Below are 16,807 nucleotides of genomic sequence, written 5' to 3'. Positions count from 1 at the left end.
GACATTACTCGTCAGAACATAAAATAACTTAAAAACCTCAACGGTAGAAACATAAATGTTTACAGCACAAACATATTGCAGTGTTATTTTGATATTTGCAATAATAAAGTGGGCAACTTCATATATGTCTGTATAACAGGTTCCTTTATTTATTTTTTACAAAATGTTAATTTGCAGAATACACTGCACAAGAGAAGAAAACATTTTAACAAACCTTATATATCACATATTGTTCACTGAATAAAGTGCAGAATTGAAGTGAAAATGTCTATTCCATAGTTGCCATCATTTTCAAGTGGGTTCACTTGTTGAAAAATGTTCATTGTTGTCTCATTAATGTTTACATCTATGTCTGGAATTACACACCGACAAGTATTGAAAGCATATGAATAATAAGACATAAGGAACCTTTCTGAGCCAAAAAAGGTTGTTTTCAACACACTGTTGAAAATAATAATCACAATGTTTCTATGTGAAATTGATTGAATATTCCAATTAATATATTTGTGTGCAGAGAAGTTCCATGAATCCAGAGGTTGTTTATTCTGTCCTTGTTGAAATGGTCACGCAGCTGTGTGGTGACTCTGGAATAAGAATGTAACAATCAGATCACATGAAAACAGCCAAGACAATATAAGTCATACAGGGAAATGCATTTTTAGACAATATGATTTGCCTGAGCGGCTAGGGGACACCAAAAAATGGATTAGAAAAGACAGATTGAAAATAATAATACAACTTTTTTTTTTCCAGCGGACCAGATGTTGGACTTTGGTGGACCGTAACCGGCCCGCGGGCCGTAGTTTAGGGACCCCTTATCAAGTCGATAGAAAAACGCTAAATAATTGTAATCCATTATCATTAGTATTTGATTAGCTACTGACGTACCACGACGTGACTCACATTTCGACATGTTACCATTGTAGCGCACTACAATGCCATGTCGCCTTACATTTCGAGGGATTCAACAATCATTTAGAAATAAATAATGTCTAATTACCTTTTCCTCCTCTTGCTTCGATGTCCATGAACTGAAACGTTGCACTTGATGATGCTGCAGTGTAAACTCGCAAGGTAACATTTGCTCCAGGCTGCTTGGCTGTCGGGAGGAGAAAGACACCTGTGTGGCCGCTCAGGTGCCGCGTCCTGCAGGGGCGACCCACGGCGGCAGCCCGACCCTTGTTGCATTGAAAGTGTTCTTATATTCTCCGCTGAAGCCCTCAAATTATGAAGTGGAGCTCCCGCCTCGGTTAAGCTACTTGTCGGCAGACATTTTGTCAACAACTTGGCTTTAAAAAAAAAAAAAAAAAAAAAAAAAAAACTTGTCTGAAAAGGGGCGGGGATTATTGGTGACCGGAACCGGAATGCAACATCGCTCACACACACTAGTAAGATGCTCTTACACACACTGGTAAGATGCTCTTACACACACTGGTAAAATGGTAAAATGCTCGCATACACACTGGTAAGATGCTCTTACACACACTGGTAAAATGCTTGCATACACACTGGTAAGATGCGCTCATACACATAACTGATATCTTTGCACACATACTACTGAAATTGTTGTCTCTCACACGGACGTGTAAAAAGCACACACACACACAGGTGAAATCCGTTTACGGTATACATACTAGTGAAAAATAATTCCAGGTGTGTGTGTGTGTGCGTGAGACAAAAACATTTCAGTAGTGTTTATAAGAGTGTTTCAGTAGTGTATGTAAGAATGTTTCAGTAGTGTTTATAAGAGTGTTTCAGTAGTGTATGTAAGAATGTTTCAGTAGTGTTTATAAGAGTGTTTCAGTAGTGTATGTAAGAATGTTTCAGTAGTGTTTATAAGAGTGTTTCAGTAGTGTATGTAAGAATGTTTCAGTAGTGTTTATAAGAGTGTTTCAGTAGTGTATGTAAGAATGTTTCAGTAGTGTTTATAAAAGTGTTTCAGTAGTGTTTATAAGAGTGTTTCAGTAGTATATGTAAGAGCATTTCAGTAGTGTTTATAAGAGTGTTTCAGTAGTGTATGTAAGAGGATTTCAGTAGTGTTTATAAGAGTGTTTCAGTAGTGTATGTAAGAGCATTTCAGTAGTGTTTATAAGAGTGTTTCAGTAGTGTATGTAAGAGTGTTTCAGTAGTGTTTATAAGAGTGTTTCAGTAGTATTTATAAGAGCATTTCAGTAGTGTATGTAAGAGCATTTCAGTAGTGTTTATAAGAGTGTTTCAGTAGTGTGTATAAAAGAAAAACATTTCAGTTGTTTATGTGAGAGCATTTCAGTAGTGTATGTAAGAGCATTTCAGTAGTGTTTATAAGAGTGTTTCAGTAGTGTGTATAAAAGAAAAAGATTTCAGTTGTTTGTGTGAGAGCATTTCAGTAGTGTATGTAAGAGGTAATTCTGAATAATGTCCCTAACGGCCCCTCATATGTTACTGCCCATCACTGATAATATATAATATAATACAGTTTTACCTTTAAAAAAACCACAAGCTAACCCTAACCCTAAAAGACTGCCACAAAACCTGTAATAAACAGACTGAGACTGGATATTGCAGCTACCCTTCTCCTGGAAACTGGTAGGGGAAAAAAATGATTTCATGAATCCATTAAAATCCAGTAAAACTGTTAGTCATAGTAAATACTATCAAGTTACCCAATTATTAGGACAATGTTGGTGCATGACAGTATCACATATGCACATATGTTTTCCGTTTTCTTCAATTTTAATAGATGACCTGGCAGACAAATGCCACTTTTGTGGAGAACATGAACATCACTCATACGTGAATTTGGTACTTCAAGCAATTCAGTGTGTTTTTAATCAAAAATGGCACACTGATGTACCAAGGATTATTTTTTTATTTGTATTTTTGCTCCACCTGGAATTATATTTGTGACGTAATACTGTTCAACAATAACAATGTAGGGTATCTTAAAAAATACTTTTTTGTTTAAACTTACCGTAGATTCTTTGTCTCTCAGATTCAATGTGATGTCATGCATCTGCGATGTGTCCTCCAAGAATGCCTTCAAGGCCCACCATTAACAGAAGAGGGTTTCATTTGTATCGCATGAAAATGTTCTTAGTAGTGCTGTCAAATGTTTTTTTGTTTTTTTTATCAGATTAATCACATTTTAGAATTTGGATTAATCATGAATAATCACAGGTGAATATTCGCTTGCATAATTAAAATTTGCTCAAGAAAAGCCCCCAATATTTTTACACAAATGCAATTTTATCATCGGAATGTCATCCAGGAAAGTTTTCAAACATTTTACATGAATGCATGTCATTTATTTGCACTAAACTTTTTTATAAACAGTTTTATCTAAAGTTTTTTCGTGATATTTGGAGTGAAATTTTCCAGCCAGCACACCAGTCGGAGTTTCCTCACTCATTTTTGTACTGACGTATGCATTGATCTGATCACTGACCGCATAGTTAAGGTAAATAAGATTTTATGCTCAAAATAAATTACATAATTAATCTAAGTGTCTTGTTGATTAATGCGATATATTTGTTTGTGATTAATTACATGACTTAAATCGTTAATTTTGACAGTCCTTGTGCATATGTTTAGATTTGTTCTTGTTAAACTGTTGAGCCAATATGTTTGTTGTGTTAAATGTCCTTATTTATCTTTAACTTGTGTTGTTGCCCAATAACAAATTGTGAGTAATAATGTTATTGTTTGTATGAATATTATAACAATAATCATTGTCATTGTTCAAACAATATTAAAGTGTATTTTTTTTTTCGACAAGATCAATAATTACCCTTTCATTATTGTTTTAAAAGTTTAGCATTATATGAAACCTCTTGCAAGAAAAAGAAAATAAATAGGCTGAAATATGATGTATTCCCTACTTACTTGTTCTGTGATTAATAACATGAGTCCAAATGTACAAGTAAATGCTGGTAATTGTGTACGAGTAGCCTTCATGATGTTAGTACATCATTCGGGGACATATTTTCTGTCTGCACACAAATATGCTGAAATAATATGTATCCCCTAATAACTTTTTCTGTAATTAATAAAATAAATCCAAATGTAGAAGTTAAGCTGTAGATCAGGGATCGGGAACCTTTTTGGCTGAGAGAGCCATGAAAGCCAAATATTTTAAAAAGTATTTCCGTGAGAGCCATATCATATTTTTTAACACTGAATACAACTAAATGCGGGTTAGTGCATCTGCCTCACAATACGAAGGTCCGGGGTTCGATCTTGCGCTCGGGATCTTTCTGTGTGGAGTTTGCATGTTCTCCCCGTGACTGCATGGGTTCCCTCCGGGTACTCCGGCTTCCTCCCACCCCCAAAGACATGCACCTGGGGATAGGTTGATTGGCAACACTAAATTGGCCCTAGTGTGTGAATGTGAGTGTGAATGTTGTCTGTTTATCTGTGTTGGACCTGTGATGAGGTGGCGACTTGTCCAGGGTGTACCCCGCCCTCCGCCCGACTGCAGCTGAGATAGGTTCCAGTGATCCCCCGTGACCCCAGAAAGGGACAAGCGGTATAAAATGGATGGATGGATGGACAACTAAATGCGTGCATTTTTTAAGTAAGACCAACATTTTTAGAGCATAATAAGTCTCTAATTATTTTTAATTACATTGTTCTTTCTTGAACAGGTGCGGTAGAAAACGGATGAATGGATTCAAATGCATGAGAATGTTTTATATTTTGAACGTTATTTTTAACACTGTGATTAGAAGCGGAATTATTCATTACTTATCGTGTTAAGCAATGCCAGCTAAGATTAACTGAGAGCCAGATGCAGTCATCAAAAGAGCCACATCTGGCTCTAGAGCCGTAAGTTCCCTACCCCTGCTGTAGATGCTACTAAAGTGTAAAGTAACCCACTTAATGTTTGTACATCATTTAAGCAAAATAGAGGGGAGACACATTTACTGACAGCACACAAATATGCTGAAATATTATGTATCCCCTATAACTTCATCTGCGATTAATAAAATGAGTCCAACTTTGCAAGGTTTGTATAAGGCTGAGTCTGTAAATGATCCACATGATGTTACAAACATAGTTTGAGGAAAATAGACACACATTTTCTGGCATAAAATACGTAATGTTTTTTTTGGTTTTTTTACATGGAATTGGGTAGACATTGGTATCTACATTGGACATCATTGTTGTTCCCATTGGATTTGTGGTATATTTTAATCTATCAGAAGATGAAACAAATAATAATAATAAAAATCAAACAACAGGATGTTATTAATGTAATTTACAAACAGTAGCAGGCTGGCCGACCGCTTTGCAATGTCACACCGTATACAATAGAGAAGCATAATTTGTGCAGCGATGTCAGAACATACGGTAAGTACAACACGAAATGTACAGATGATCAACAGCATTTATCCGTGTGGAAATGTCACATATCACACCAACAACATGTTTGACAATCAAAGCATGATCGTATTAATCCACATTTTGTATCATTGACATGGCTAATACCAAGGAAGTGTTGCTGCTGTCTGAACAAAGAACGCGGCTAGGGATACAAACATACATTTCAGGGATATAGTCGTATTTTGTTTTTCATACTAAGCTCACAGCAGCCAGCGTCATCTCACAAGATCTTCGGGTGTCGTGAATGTCAATTTAAGTGACGAAAGTGACGTCATAGTGAAGATTGATGATCTGTAATTTTAAGGTCAATTTTTTTTAGGCCTAGTGATCGGCTGACACACCCTCCTCGATCAACCGGTAGCTTGTGATCGACCTAATGGGCACCCCTGATGTATTATAATACATATAGGACGGAAGTAAGACCTACCGTATTTTCCGGACCATAGAGCGCACCGGATTATAAAGCGCACTGCCAATGAGCGGGTCTCGTCAGGTCTATTTTCATACAAAAGGCGCACCTGATTATAGGGCGCATTAAAGGGGTCATTTTTTTTTTTTTTTTTTTCTAAATTGAAAACACTTGTGGTCTACATAACATGTAATGGTGGTGTTCTTTGGTCAAAATGTTGCATAAATTATGTTTTACAGATCATCTTCAAGCCGCTTTCTGACAGTCGCTTCAGGATGCGCCGTTTTGTGGGCGGTCTTATTTGCGTGGCTCACCTTTGGTAGCGTCTTTTCTCCGTCATGTTTGTTGTAGCGGTGTAGCGTGCAAGGACGGGAGTGGAAGAAGTGTCAAAAGATGCAGCTAACTGTTTTAATGACATTCAGACTTTACTTAAATCAATAACATCTCCTCCTCCGTGGCTCACTCGTGCAATAACAACGCTGGAAATGTGTCTCGTGAAAAAGCATCCGACCAGAACTCTACTAACTAAAGTTCCTTGGGTGAATAATGGAAACTCACTACCCCGGTATGTTTTAGCGCTTTCATGGCGAGTTTACTGCTAGATATAAGTAAGAACTTTTTGCTACTTTATATTAGAAATGGCAACAGCGGAGGAGGAATGTACCTTAACAAGAAGATAGAGAAAAAGAAGAAGCTTGTCGAATACAAAGGCGGACATGCGCAAATTTTCAGGACTTATGCAGATCCCAAATACAGATCAGCGGGTACCAGAAGGTAAGAAATGTTGCTTTTGCATAATATTGCGAAAAAAAAGGTCAGATAATATGTCTTACCTTATACACACACCATAATAATACTCGTATGTTGACAACCCGTCAAGCGGTGCGGCTTCATAGCTTACCAAAGTCGTACTAAAACATTTTGATAGATTTTTGAGCGCTGTGTGTAATGTTCTATATTTTCAAGGGAACATATAAAATGTTGGTGTTGTTTACTTGAGTCATATTGCCGTCGACAAGTATCTCTTATGTGTGACTGCCTATCTACTGGTCACACTTATCATTTCACCATGTACCAAGTAAAATAGCTTCGAGGTCGGTAAGCACAACCAAAATTGTTCCGTACATTAGGTGCACCGGGTTATGAGGCGCACTGTCGAGTTTTGAGAAAATGAAAGGATTTTAAGTGCGCCGTATAATCCGAAAAATACGATATTTTAAAGAGGTCATTTTAAAATTGTTTTTACTTCCTTGTGGTCTACATAACATGCAATAGTGGTTCTTTGGTCAAAATTCTGCATAGATTATATTTTACAGACCACCTTCAAGCCGCTTTCTGACCGTATTTTGAGGATGCGCTGTTTTGTGGGCAGTCCTATTTACGTGCTTCCTATTCGACGGTGTCTTCTCCCAGTCATCTTTTGTTGTAGTTTTTAGTGCTTGTACATGGAGTCTACTGACAGATATAAATTCAACTATATGCTAGTGTGCAGCTGCAGTGTTTATGGATCCAACAAAAGCATTTGACACAATTAATCTAATCTAAACACGGGCGTAAATTGTTCTGTACAAACCTGGTCAACTTGACATGTGAAATGTTGAATAAATGTTAAAATAAGTACAATTAATGTAGGAATAGTTTGAATGGTGAAGAGCTGAAGCTAAACTGAAAAGCTGTTAGAATGTAGAATAAATGCAGAAATGTGTAGATTGAATATTAATTTACGAATGGGTTGAATGTTGAAGAGCTAAAGCTGAAATAAAATGTATGACTCTTGAAATGTCAAATGAATAGTGGAATGAATTTAGTGGAATAAAAAACAGGAATGAAAAATATATGACTCTTAGGTGTAATATATATCTGTAAATTGAGATAATAAGTTAGTATGTTATTTTTAGCATACTGAAATGTCAACATTTAGCACATGCGAGCAAGATAGTGTCAGGCAACAAGTATGACTCCTAGGTGTATACCTGCAAAATAAGTTAAAAAAAAATAGCAAGTTATTGTTAATGCTAACATGCTAGGACTGACATGCCAGCAAGATAGCGTCAAGTGACAAAATTCACATTATTTAGGTTTTAATGTACAAAACTAGCTTCAGAAGTCAGAATTCTAACATGCTAAAAATTAGTGTGCTAGTGTCAAGTAATAAAAAATGTGACTTTTATGTGTATAACTGCAAATTTATCTAAAATAGTTAGCATGTTAATGTTAACATTAGCAGTTAGCAAACTTTCAAGATGGCACCAAGTTAATAAATCTTTGATTTATAGTTTTAAATATACAACATTAGCTAAAATGCTGTCATAAAACGTTAGTTTGAGAATTTCCAAGAGGGCTTCAAGTAATGAAATTCATAAGTAAAATAAAAAGCCAGAATAAAAATTATAATTATAAGATGAATCACATAGTGATGCAGAATTTAATGTGTGAATGCTGATATTACATTCACACATAATTATACAGAAAAGTAGACTAACCCCAAAACAACACAGCTCAGCATTAATTAGGTTTGTTTGTGTTTTCAGCTGATAGGTTGGATGATCCTGGCTGGAATGGCTCTGACGGTGTTCCTGGTGATGTGTTTCAAACGATGCTGTTCGCCCCTTGGCTACCAGCAGGAGGAATACTGGTCCAAGTATCGCTCCAGAGAAAAGGAACTCTTTCAACGCACAGCAGAGGTCCACGCCAACGTCATGGCCTCGAAACACATTGAAAACTTCTTTGGTTTTGTGGCTTTGGAGAAGGCGGAGAAGGAACAAATTGCCGAATACCAGACTGCCGTCAAGCCCATTTGTAGCAGGGAGTGGAACAGAGTGACAGGTGTCTACCTCTACAGGGAGAAAAACAATCTACCTCTTTACAGCAGGCTCAATAAATGGGCAACATACTCTACGGACAACAATGTAGAAGGTTTTGATAAAGAAATGGAGGTTTTTATTAGTTAGCATAGTCTACATCATTTTTCTTTCATGTGCATTTCAGACAGTTGAAACTCGGTTTACTTGTTTTGCTTGTTACTGTGTCGTATGGTACTATGTTATATGTGGATTACAAGACGTAGTAATTCAAGTGAAGTCATCAGCCAAGCGTCCTCTTTAGTCCTCTTAATAGAGCTCAACAATGTTAGACCAGGTTTTGGAATACTTTAAATAATACTTCACGGTGTCGGAAGATTCTTGAAGATATTGCGGAAGAATATATATGAAGTCTGCATGAACTAGCATTGAACTGTGCATTTGCCGATGCTAAGAATGACAATATGCGCGACATATTGGTCATTGGAATTTGTGACATAGAGCTATCTGAGAAGCTACAGCTCATGCCAGGGACCAAACTATCTTGGACATCACATTATCAAGCATGGAATTTGTCCTGATGAAGCAAAAGTCAAAGCTGTTAGCAAGCTAAAACCACCCAGCAAAGTCAATTGCAATACTTGTTTTAATTACAGAAATGTCTTATTTTATGATTACTCAATCCATCAATGAAAGTTTATTTAAATAGCCCTTAATCACAAGTCCCTTAAAAGGGCTGCACAAACCACAACATCCCCTGATCTGAACTCACAAGGAAAAACTCCAAAAGTCCAAAAAGGTAAAAAGACGAAACCTTGGGAAGATGTCACAGATGCGGGGACCGCCCTCCTGATGATTGCATTTCTTTAGGCACTATTTGCTTGCATGCATGTGTGTCATGATGGGAAGTATGTAAGATGATGATATATTTTCTTAGTATTTATTGGTTTTATATACTTCTTATAGGTTTCACCTTGTGCTTTAAGTTAAATGTAGTTTTTATTTACAATGAAAATGATGGAATCTAACACATTTGACTTATATACAATTGTTTAAACTAATGTTGCTGGACTCTGCATTTGTTTTGAAATGGCACGAAAAGATTCTGTCAACTTGTACTCCTACTCAGCTCTCAACTCAGTTCCTTTGACTTTCTTATTGTATATAGTATTGGCGGATCCAATAGCATCTACCCGCTGCAGTTGATTGTGACAACTACAAAAAGTTAGCAGAGCTTGGTCCTGTCAACTTACAGCATGTTCTAGAGCAGGGATGTCAAACGTAACACCCGCGAACAGGTTTTATCCGGTCCACGGGAAGAGTTTGCTAAATATAAAAATGAGCCAAATTTTTTTTAATGAAAGAAACTGCTGTTCTAAATGTGTCTACGAGATGTCGCAAAAGCAATTATTTTTATCTTTGTAGATTATGCTACATATGTAAAAAGAAATATTTAAAAAAAAACAAGGAGAAGGAACAAGGCAGGAAGGCAGTCTGTGGGGCAGGCAGATGATCCAGGGCGAGAGAGAGGCGTCAGAGTCCGTGTCCATGCGAGGGGTCGAGGATCAAGGGTGGCAGTCCAAAGTCCAAAAGGGAAGTCGAGGCGCACAGCTCGATCACGCGGGGACGAAGGTAGATTGCTGGGGAGGACGACAAGGAAGAACAATGAAACACGAAGGGGAAAACGCAGAGAGAGAGAGAGAGAGCATAAAGCTGGGTTATCGGCTTACAGTACAGAAGACTAAGTTCCGGCGAAGATCCTTGGGTCCACTGGTTTAAATACAGCTCGCCCTCATCAGTCCCAGGTGTGTTGATTGCTGATGCGGGCAGTGCGAGCGGCCAGTGCGAGCAGGGGCGTGTCTCGGTGCGCTGCCAGCGGAGGTGCTGGCAGACCCAGCTGCCGGAGAAAAGCGGGTTCGAGCCCGCGCCGTGACAAAAACACATTATGTTAGTGCACCAGTCGAGGAAATTCCTATAATTAGGTTTTTATATAATTTTTTTATCTTGATAGATTGAAAATGAACACCAATGAGATGACTGATGAACATTATCACATAATATACTCAGAAAGTATAAATAAGGACAAATAAAGGTAGAATACTATTAACCATAACCTGTAAGTATAAAAAAAAAAACATTATGATTTGTGCATTTTCAGAATGTGCTTGTTCTATTTTTAAACAAAGAAAACAATCTGAAGTTGTCTATATTTTCAAGTTATCGTGCCGGGATTTTACCAGTCCGGCCCATTTGGGAGTAGATTTCTCTCCATGTTGCCCCCAATCTAAAATTAGTTTGACACCCCTGTTCTAGAGCATTCCGCACCTCTAATTAAAATATTCAGCTGGCTGTATGGATGTATTTGAGCCTGTATATAAAATGTTTACCCTGTTTAAAACTCCAAAAACTTGACATTTTCTCATCAAATACCTGCTTTTTCTACCAATTCTGCCAAGAATAGTGGTCAAATATGCTGCCACAGGTATTCGAATAGTTTTGTTTTTTAAATGATTGTTTTTCAAGTGGTTAAAAGGGCCTGGTCAGCTCAAGTGCTGTAGCATCAGACTTTTCATTTGGGGATTCAGGGTTCAAATCCCTGTTCAGGCGGTATAGGTTGCATTCTTTACCTACCTCCACAGGCATAATTTCTGCCCCTCAGAAGACAATATCAGCAGCAGTTCTCGATCATCTATTGCATTTTAAAAAATGCTTTTTTTTGCACTGCTTCTACGCATTGTTCGCAAATGTTTAATAGGTTTGAGGTCAAGGCTTTGGGACAGCCATTCTAGAAAGTCAATATAATCTGCCTGAAACCCTTGTAAACTAGTTTTGATATGTATTTGATATTGCTGTCTTGTTGGAACACCCAATTGAGTCCAAGTATTGCCATTTCACTGTTGATTGGAAATAAATCAAAATAGCTTAATCTTTATGTAAATTGTTGACTAGTGAGAACACCCAACTGTGTCCAAGTATCAGCTGTCTGGCTGTTAATTAAAGGTAAAGCAAAATAGCTTGGTCTTTGTCTTGTCTGACCAAAAATAATGTTGTCCCAAAGGCATTTGGCTTGACCATGTGGGTAGCTGCAAATGTTAGTCCATTTTTGGGTTGGAAATTTCGGTACAGTGGCTCCATTCTTGGTTGGCATTCTCACAGTCCATGGCGATGTAAAACTGACTTAAATGGGAACTGACATTATGGGGGTCAAGAAGACACATTTGTTTGTGATTTTTTTAGGTCTGTCAAACGATTAAAATATTTTATCGTGATTAATCACCGTTTGCCATAGATAACTCAAAATTAATCGCAGATAGATATCATTTTTCATCATTAATAAATGTACCCGAGACAGATCATTCTGAAGTTTTAATACCATGACTGGACAATTAGTTTGCTTTAATGTTAATGTTGTTTTAACACAATATCCCTTCTTAAACAGCTCACCACAATAAAGACATACACAAGCTTTTAAAGACATACAAAACTTTTGGTGTTTAGCCAGATTTTGTATTTTGTAGGAATACAACATTTGTATTTCTACTGTAGAAGCACTTGCATTCAGAGGAGGAGCTACACTTCCATGTTAAGATATCAGTTTCACTCATTGATAACACAAAATGTGGATTGTTACGATCATGCTCTGATTGTCAACGATGTTTGGTAATGTATAAAGTGATATTTCTACCTGAATAAATGCTTCTGATATTCTGTACATTACATGTTGGGCAAGTTAATCATGTTTGTTTTGTTGCAAAGTAAATCATATTTGTAATGCATTCTGTAATTGTGGACTATCAATCAGAACATGTTATAAAAGGTAATACTGTAGCGATGGTAATATTGTGTAGTGAACTGTGATTAGTCGATGTGGGCTACGGAGGGCAGTGGCAAGCATGCCTGTAAAATAAACCTAGTCTCAGTGGGAGCGAAGAAGACAAGAAAGAGAAAGTGTTCGAAGATGTAGATGTCGTGTGTGTGTGTGTGTGTGTGTGTGTGTGTGTGTGTGTGTGTGTGTGTGTGTGTGTGTGTGTGTGTGTGTGTGTGTGTGTGTGTGTGTGTGTGTCGCGCCTCTGTCTATTGAGTTCGACAGTACTATTTGTGAACAAAAATAAAAAGCTGACTTGTTCAAAGACAGTCTACCGCCATCATATTGCCGCCGCTATTGCAATGCACTTTATTTCAATCTGCCAGAAATATCACAGAATAACTTTACAAAACATCTTTGACAAAGCATAATCGTATTTTTGGACTATTTTTCATTGTTTGTTGGTTAGACCGGATGTGAAGCGGTGTGCTATTGTGAAGCCGGATGTGTGTGACTGGTATGAGAAAAGACTTGACATATTTTGACGAAAGTCTCCGATTAAAGTGACTTTAGACTTCCTCGCGACCGTCTTTTTTTTCTGTTGAGCTTTTATTCCATCTCAATAAAGCAGTTCGAGTAACAATCTACCTTTTATGTTTTTAATGCACTCAACTGCAATGTAAACACGGACGTGAAGCTCCTCCTCTCTACAAGCGGCAAAGCTCGCCAGTAGCGTTCGTGATTGAAGAAAAAAATTGTCTTGTCTTGTCCTTAGAACGACTTGCCATGCCTTTAGACCTGAGAGTTCTATAACGTCCCGCTTTCTTTGTACATTTCTGCTCGCTATTTTCCACACTTGTGGCTTCATATTAACGGGACGTCATTACATTTCCTCAACCTACGGAACGGGTCTAGGGTCAAAAAGGAGTCAGGACGTTAATCGCGCATTTAAAAAAATGATCGCTGTTAAAGGACCTTATAGTTAACGTGTTAATATCCCGTTACCTTTGACAGCCATAGTTTTATTGTATTCTAAAGATAAAAAATTGCTTGAGAGATGCAACTAATGGGAGTCACAATTGTAGCTTTCTGGGCCCTCTAAAACACCTTCAGAGCCCTCCATCAATGGATATACTGTATGCACGCTTTAAGAGTTTATGTAATGTAACAGACAGGTGCATAACAATCTAATATAATTAGGGATGTCCGATAATGGCTTTTTGCCAATATCCGATATTCCGATATTGTCCAACTCTTTAATTACCGATACCGATATCAACCGATATATGCAGTCGTGGAATTTAACACATTATTATGCCTAATTTGGACAACCAGGTATGGTGAAGATAAGGTACTTTTTAAAAAAATTTATAAAATAAGATAAATTAATTAAAAACATTTTCTTGAATTAAAAAGAAAGTAAAACAATATAAAAACGGTTACATAGAAACTAGTAATTAATGAAAATTAGTCAAATGAACTGTTAAAGGTTAGTACTATTAGTGGACCAGCAGCACGCACAATCATGTGTGCTTACAGACTGTATCCCTTGCAGATTGTATTGATATATATTGATATATAATGTAGGAACCAGAAATATTAATAACAGAAAGAAACAACCCTTTTGTGTGAATGAGTGTGAATGAGTGTAAATGGGGGAGGGAGGTTTTTTGGGTTGGTGCACTAATTGTAAGTGTATCTTGTGTTTTTTATGTTGATTTAATAAAATAAATAAATAAATAATTTTAAAAAACGATAACGATAATAAAAAAAACAATACTGATAATTTCCGATATTACATTTTAACGCATTTATCGGCCAATAATATCGGCAGGCCGATATATCGGACATTTCTAAATATAATATGTTCAATATTTACCATATTTTGGTAATTTTAAGCATTCCCGGAACTTATATCCTCGGCGCATTGATTTGAGTGCCCATTGCATCGTACTTCCAGCAACACAAGCCTGCATTAGCAAATCAAGGCAGACTTCGTAATAGACGATGAATGCGACTATTTTTGGAAAAAAATAATGATTCACCACCTTATCTTTTTGAAGCTGAACTGCTGGTTGTGGAAACTCCGAGAGAACGAAGAGAGGGTGAAACGTTGGAGGAGAGATAGTCATGATGCTAAAGGGGGTGGGAGTGGTCGCAAACCCAGAACAGCAAACCTTTTCCGTCTTGTGCTTTCTGCGCCATTGGTCAAATACATCCTTCAGCAACGAGGGCACAATGGATCTTTTGTTTCCCACACCAGACATGACTAAAGTTACGGTAATCAAGAACAAGCTGCACAACTATTATTTGGAATACTTCAATAAACGGAATTCATCAGCCTAATAAAGCTTGGGCAAGGCAAGGCAAGGCAACTTTATTTGTATAGCACTTTTCATACACAATGCAGACTCAAAGTGCTTCACAGCACAACATGTGGGACAACAAAGTGAAATGAAAGAAAATGAAAGCAAAATTAAAATTAAAATTAAAATGCAGACAATAAAAAATAAAAACAGTGCCGACGTTAAAAGTTAAAAGATTAAAAGATTTCGCTGAAAGCTAAGGTTAACATAAAAGTTTTCAGTCTAGTTTTGAAAGTAGTCAGAGTTGGGGAAAGTCTGACATCTTCAGGAAGTTTATTCCAGCTATTTGTTGCATAATGACTGAATGATGCTCTCCCTTGATTTGAGTTCACTCTGGGAACCAGAGGTGTGGACTCGAGTCACATGACTTGGACTCGAGTCAGACTCGAGTCATGAATTTGATGACTTTAGACTCGACTTGACAAAATGCAAAGAGACTTGCAACTCGACTTAGACTTTAACATCAATGACTTGTGACTTCACTTGGACTTGAGCCTTTTGACTTGACATGACTTGCTACTTTCCCCAAAACCCAAAGATTTAAAAGTTATTCAGCGCTCCGTAGCTTTCATTTTGTACGTGTCTGTCTGTCTATGAGCGTGTGTGCTGCTTGTCAGCTGCTTGTCAGCGTGTGTGCTCTCAGTACAACAGTCAATCAAATTAGATCTATGTTGTTTTCGTCCCACAATATTCATCCAATCAAACTGCAGGACAACCACCGAACAAGAGTTGTCAAACAACGCGTCAGTGAGAAAGATTTATACCAAAGTTGGTTTCGTTCGGGTATCAAAACTACGACTTGGTCAACAAAAAACGAATTGCAGTATGCTAAACATGCTCTCTGAGCTGCCACCTTAACGTGGTAGAGGAGTTTGCGTGTCCCAATGATCCTAGGAGCTATGTTGTCCGGGGGCTTTATGCCCCCTGGTAGGGTCTCCCAAGGCAAACTGGTCCTAGGTGAGGGATCAGACAAAGAGCAGCTCGAAGATCTCTATGAGGAACACTGACAAGGAACCCAGATTTCCTTCGCCCGGACGCGGGTCACCGGGGCCCCCCTCTGGAGCCAGGCCCGGAGGTGGGGCACGATGGCGAGCGCCTGGTGGCCGGGCCTGCCCCCATGGGGCCCGGCCGGGCACAGCCCGAAGAGGCAACGTGGGTCCCCCCTCCAATGGGCTCACCACCCATAGCAGGGGTCATAGAGGTCGGGTGCGATGTGAGCTGGGCGGAAGCCGAAGGCAGGGCACTTGGCGGTCTGATCCTCGGCTACAGAAGCTAGCTCTTGGGACGTGGAACGTCACCTCGCTGGGGGGGAAGGAGCCTGAGCTAGTGCGCGAGGTGGAGAAGTTCCGGCTATATATAGTCGGACTCACTTCGACGCACAGCAAGGGCTCTGGAACCAGTTCTCTCGAGAGGGGCTGGACTCTCTTCCACTCTGGCGTTGCCGGCAGTGAGAGGCGACGGGCTGGGGTGGCAATTCTTGTTTCCCCCCGGCTCAGAGCCTGCACATTGGAGTTCAACCCGGTGGACGAGAGGGTAGCTTCCCTCCGCCTTCGGGTGGGGGAACGGGTCCTGACTGTGGTTTGCGCTTATGCGCCAAACCACAGCTCAGAGTACCCACCCTTTTTGGATTCACTCGAGGGAGTACTTGAGAGTGCGCCCCCGGGTGATTCCCTCGTTCTACTGGGAGACTTCAATGCTCATGTTGGCAGCGACAGTGAAACCTGGAGAGGCGTGATTGGGAAGAATGGCCGCCCGGATCTGAATCCGAGTGGTGTTTTGTTATTGGACTTTTGTGCTCGTCACAGATTGTCAATAACAAACACCATGTTCAAACATAAGGGTGTCCATATGTGCACTTGGCACCAGGACACCCTAGGCCGCAGTTCCATGATCGACTTTGTAGTTGTGTCATCGGATTTGCGGCCTCATGTTTTGGACACTCGGGTGAAGAGAGGGGCGGAGCTTTCTACCGATCACCACCTGGTGGTGAGTTGGCTGCGATGGTGGGGGAGGATGCCGGACAGACCTGGCAGGCCCAAACGCATTGTGAGGGTTTGCTGGGAAC

General features: G+C 38.9%; 1 protein-coding gene and 1 long non-coding RNA gene across 3 annotated transcripts in view; one reads left to right on the top strand and one right to left on the bottom strand.

Annotated features, from left to right (window-relative positions):
- LOC133608795 (calcium homeostasis modulator protein 2-like) overlaps positions 1-8,796 on the top strand; it is a 28,987-nt gene extending 20,191 nt beyond the window's left edge. For both annotated transcript variants that reach the window (XM_061964337.2, XM_061964347.2), the window contains one exon: positions 8,302-8,796. In XM_061964337.2, the coding sequence (XP_061820321.1) occupies positions 8,302-8,721 (420 nt within the window). In that variant the 3' untranslated portion in view covers positions 8,722-8,796. The remainder of the gene's footprint in view (positions 1-8,301) is intronic.
- Positions 8,797-10,064: 1,268 nt separating this feature from the next.
- Positions 10,065-13,237, bottom strand: LOC133608805 (uncharacterized). The gene is made up of 3 exons (XR_009815631.2): positions 13,025-13,237; positions 10,302-10,468; positions 10,065-10,211 (listed from the first exon to the last, which is right to left on the bottom strand). It is a non-coding gene; the product is annotated as an uncharacterized lncRNA (long non-coding RNA).
- Between the last annotated feature and the right edge of the window lie 3,570 nt (positions 13,238-16,807).

Source organism: Nerophis lumbriciformis, linkage group LG02 (genome assembly GCF_033978685.3).
Source record: "Nerophis lumbriciformis linkage group LG02, RoL_Nlum_v2.1, whole genome shotgun sequence".
Taxonomy (NCBI): domain Eukaryota; kingdom Metazoa; phylum Chordata; class Actinopteri; order Syngnathiformes; family Syngnathidae; genus Nerophis; species Nerophis lumbriciformis.
The sequence above is the reverse complement of the archived record's forward strand: the minus strand, read 5'-3'. Positions and strand labels throughout refer to the sequence as shown.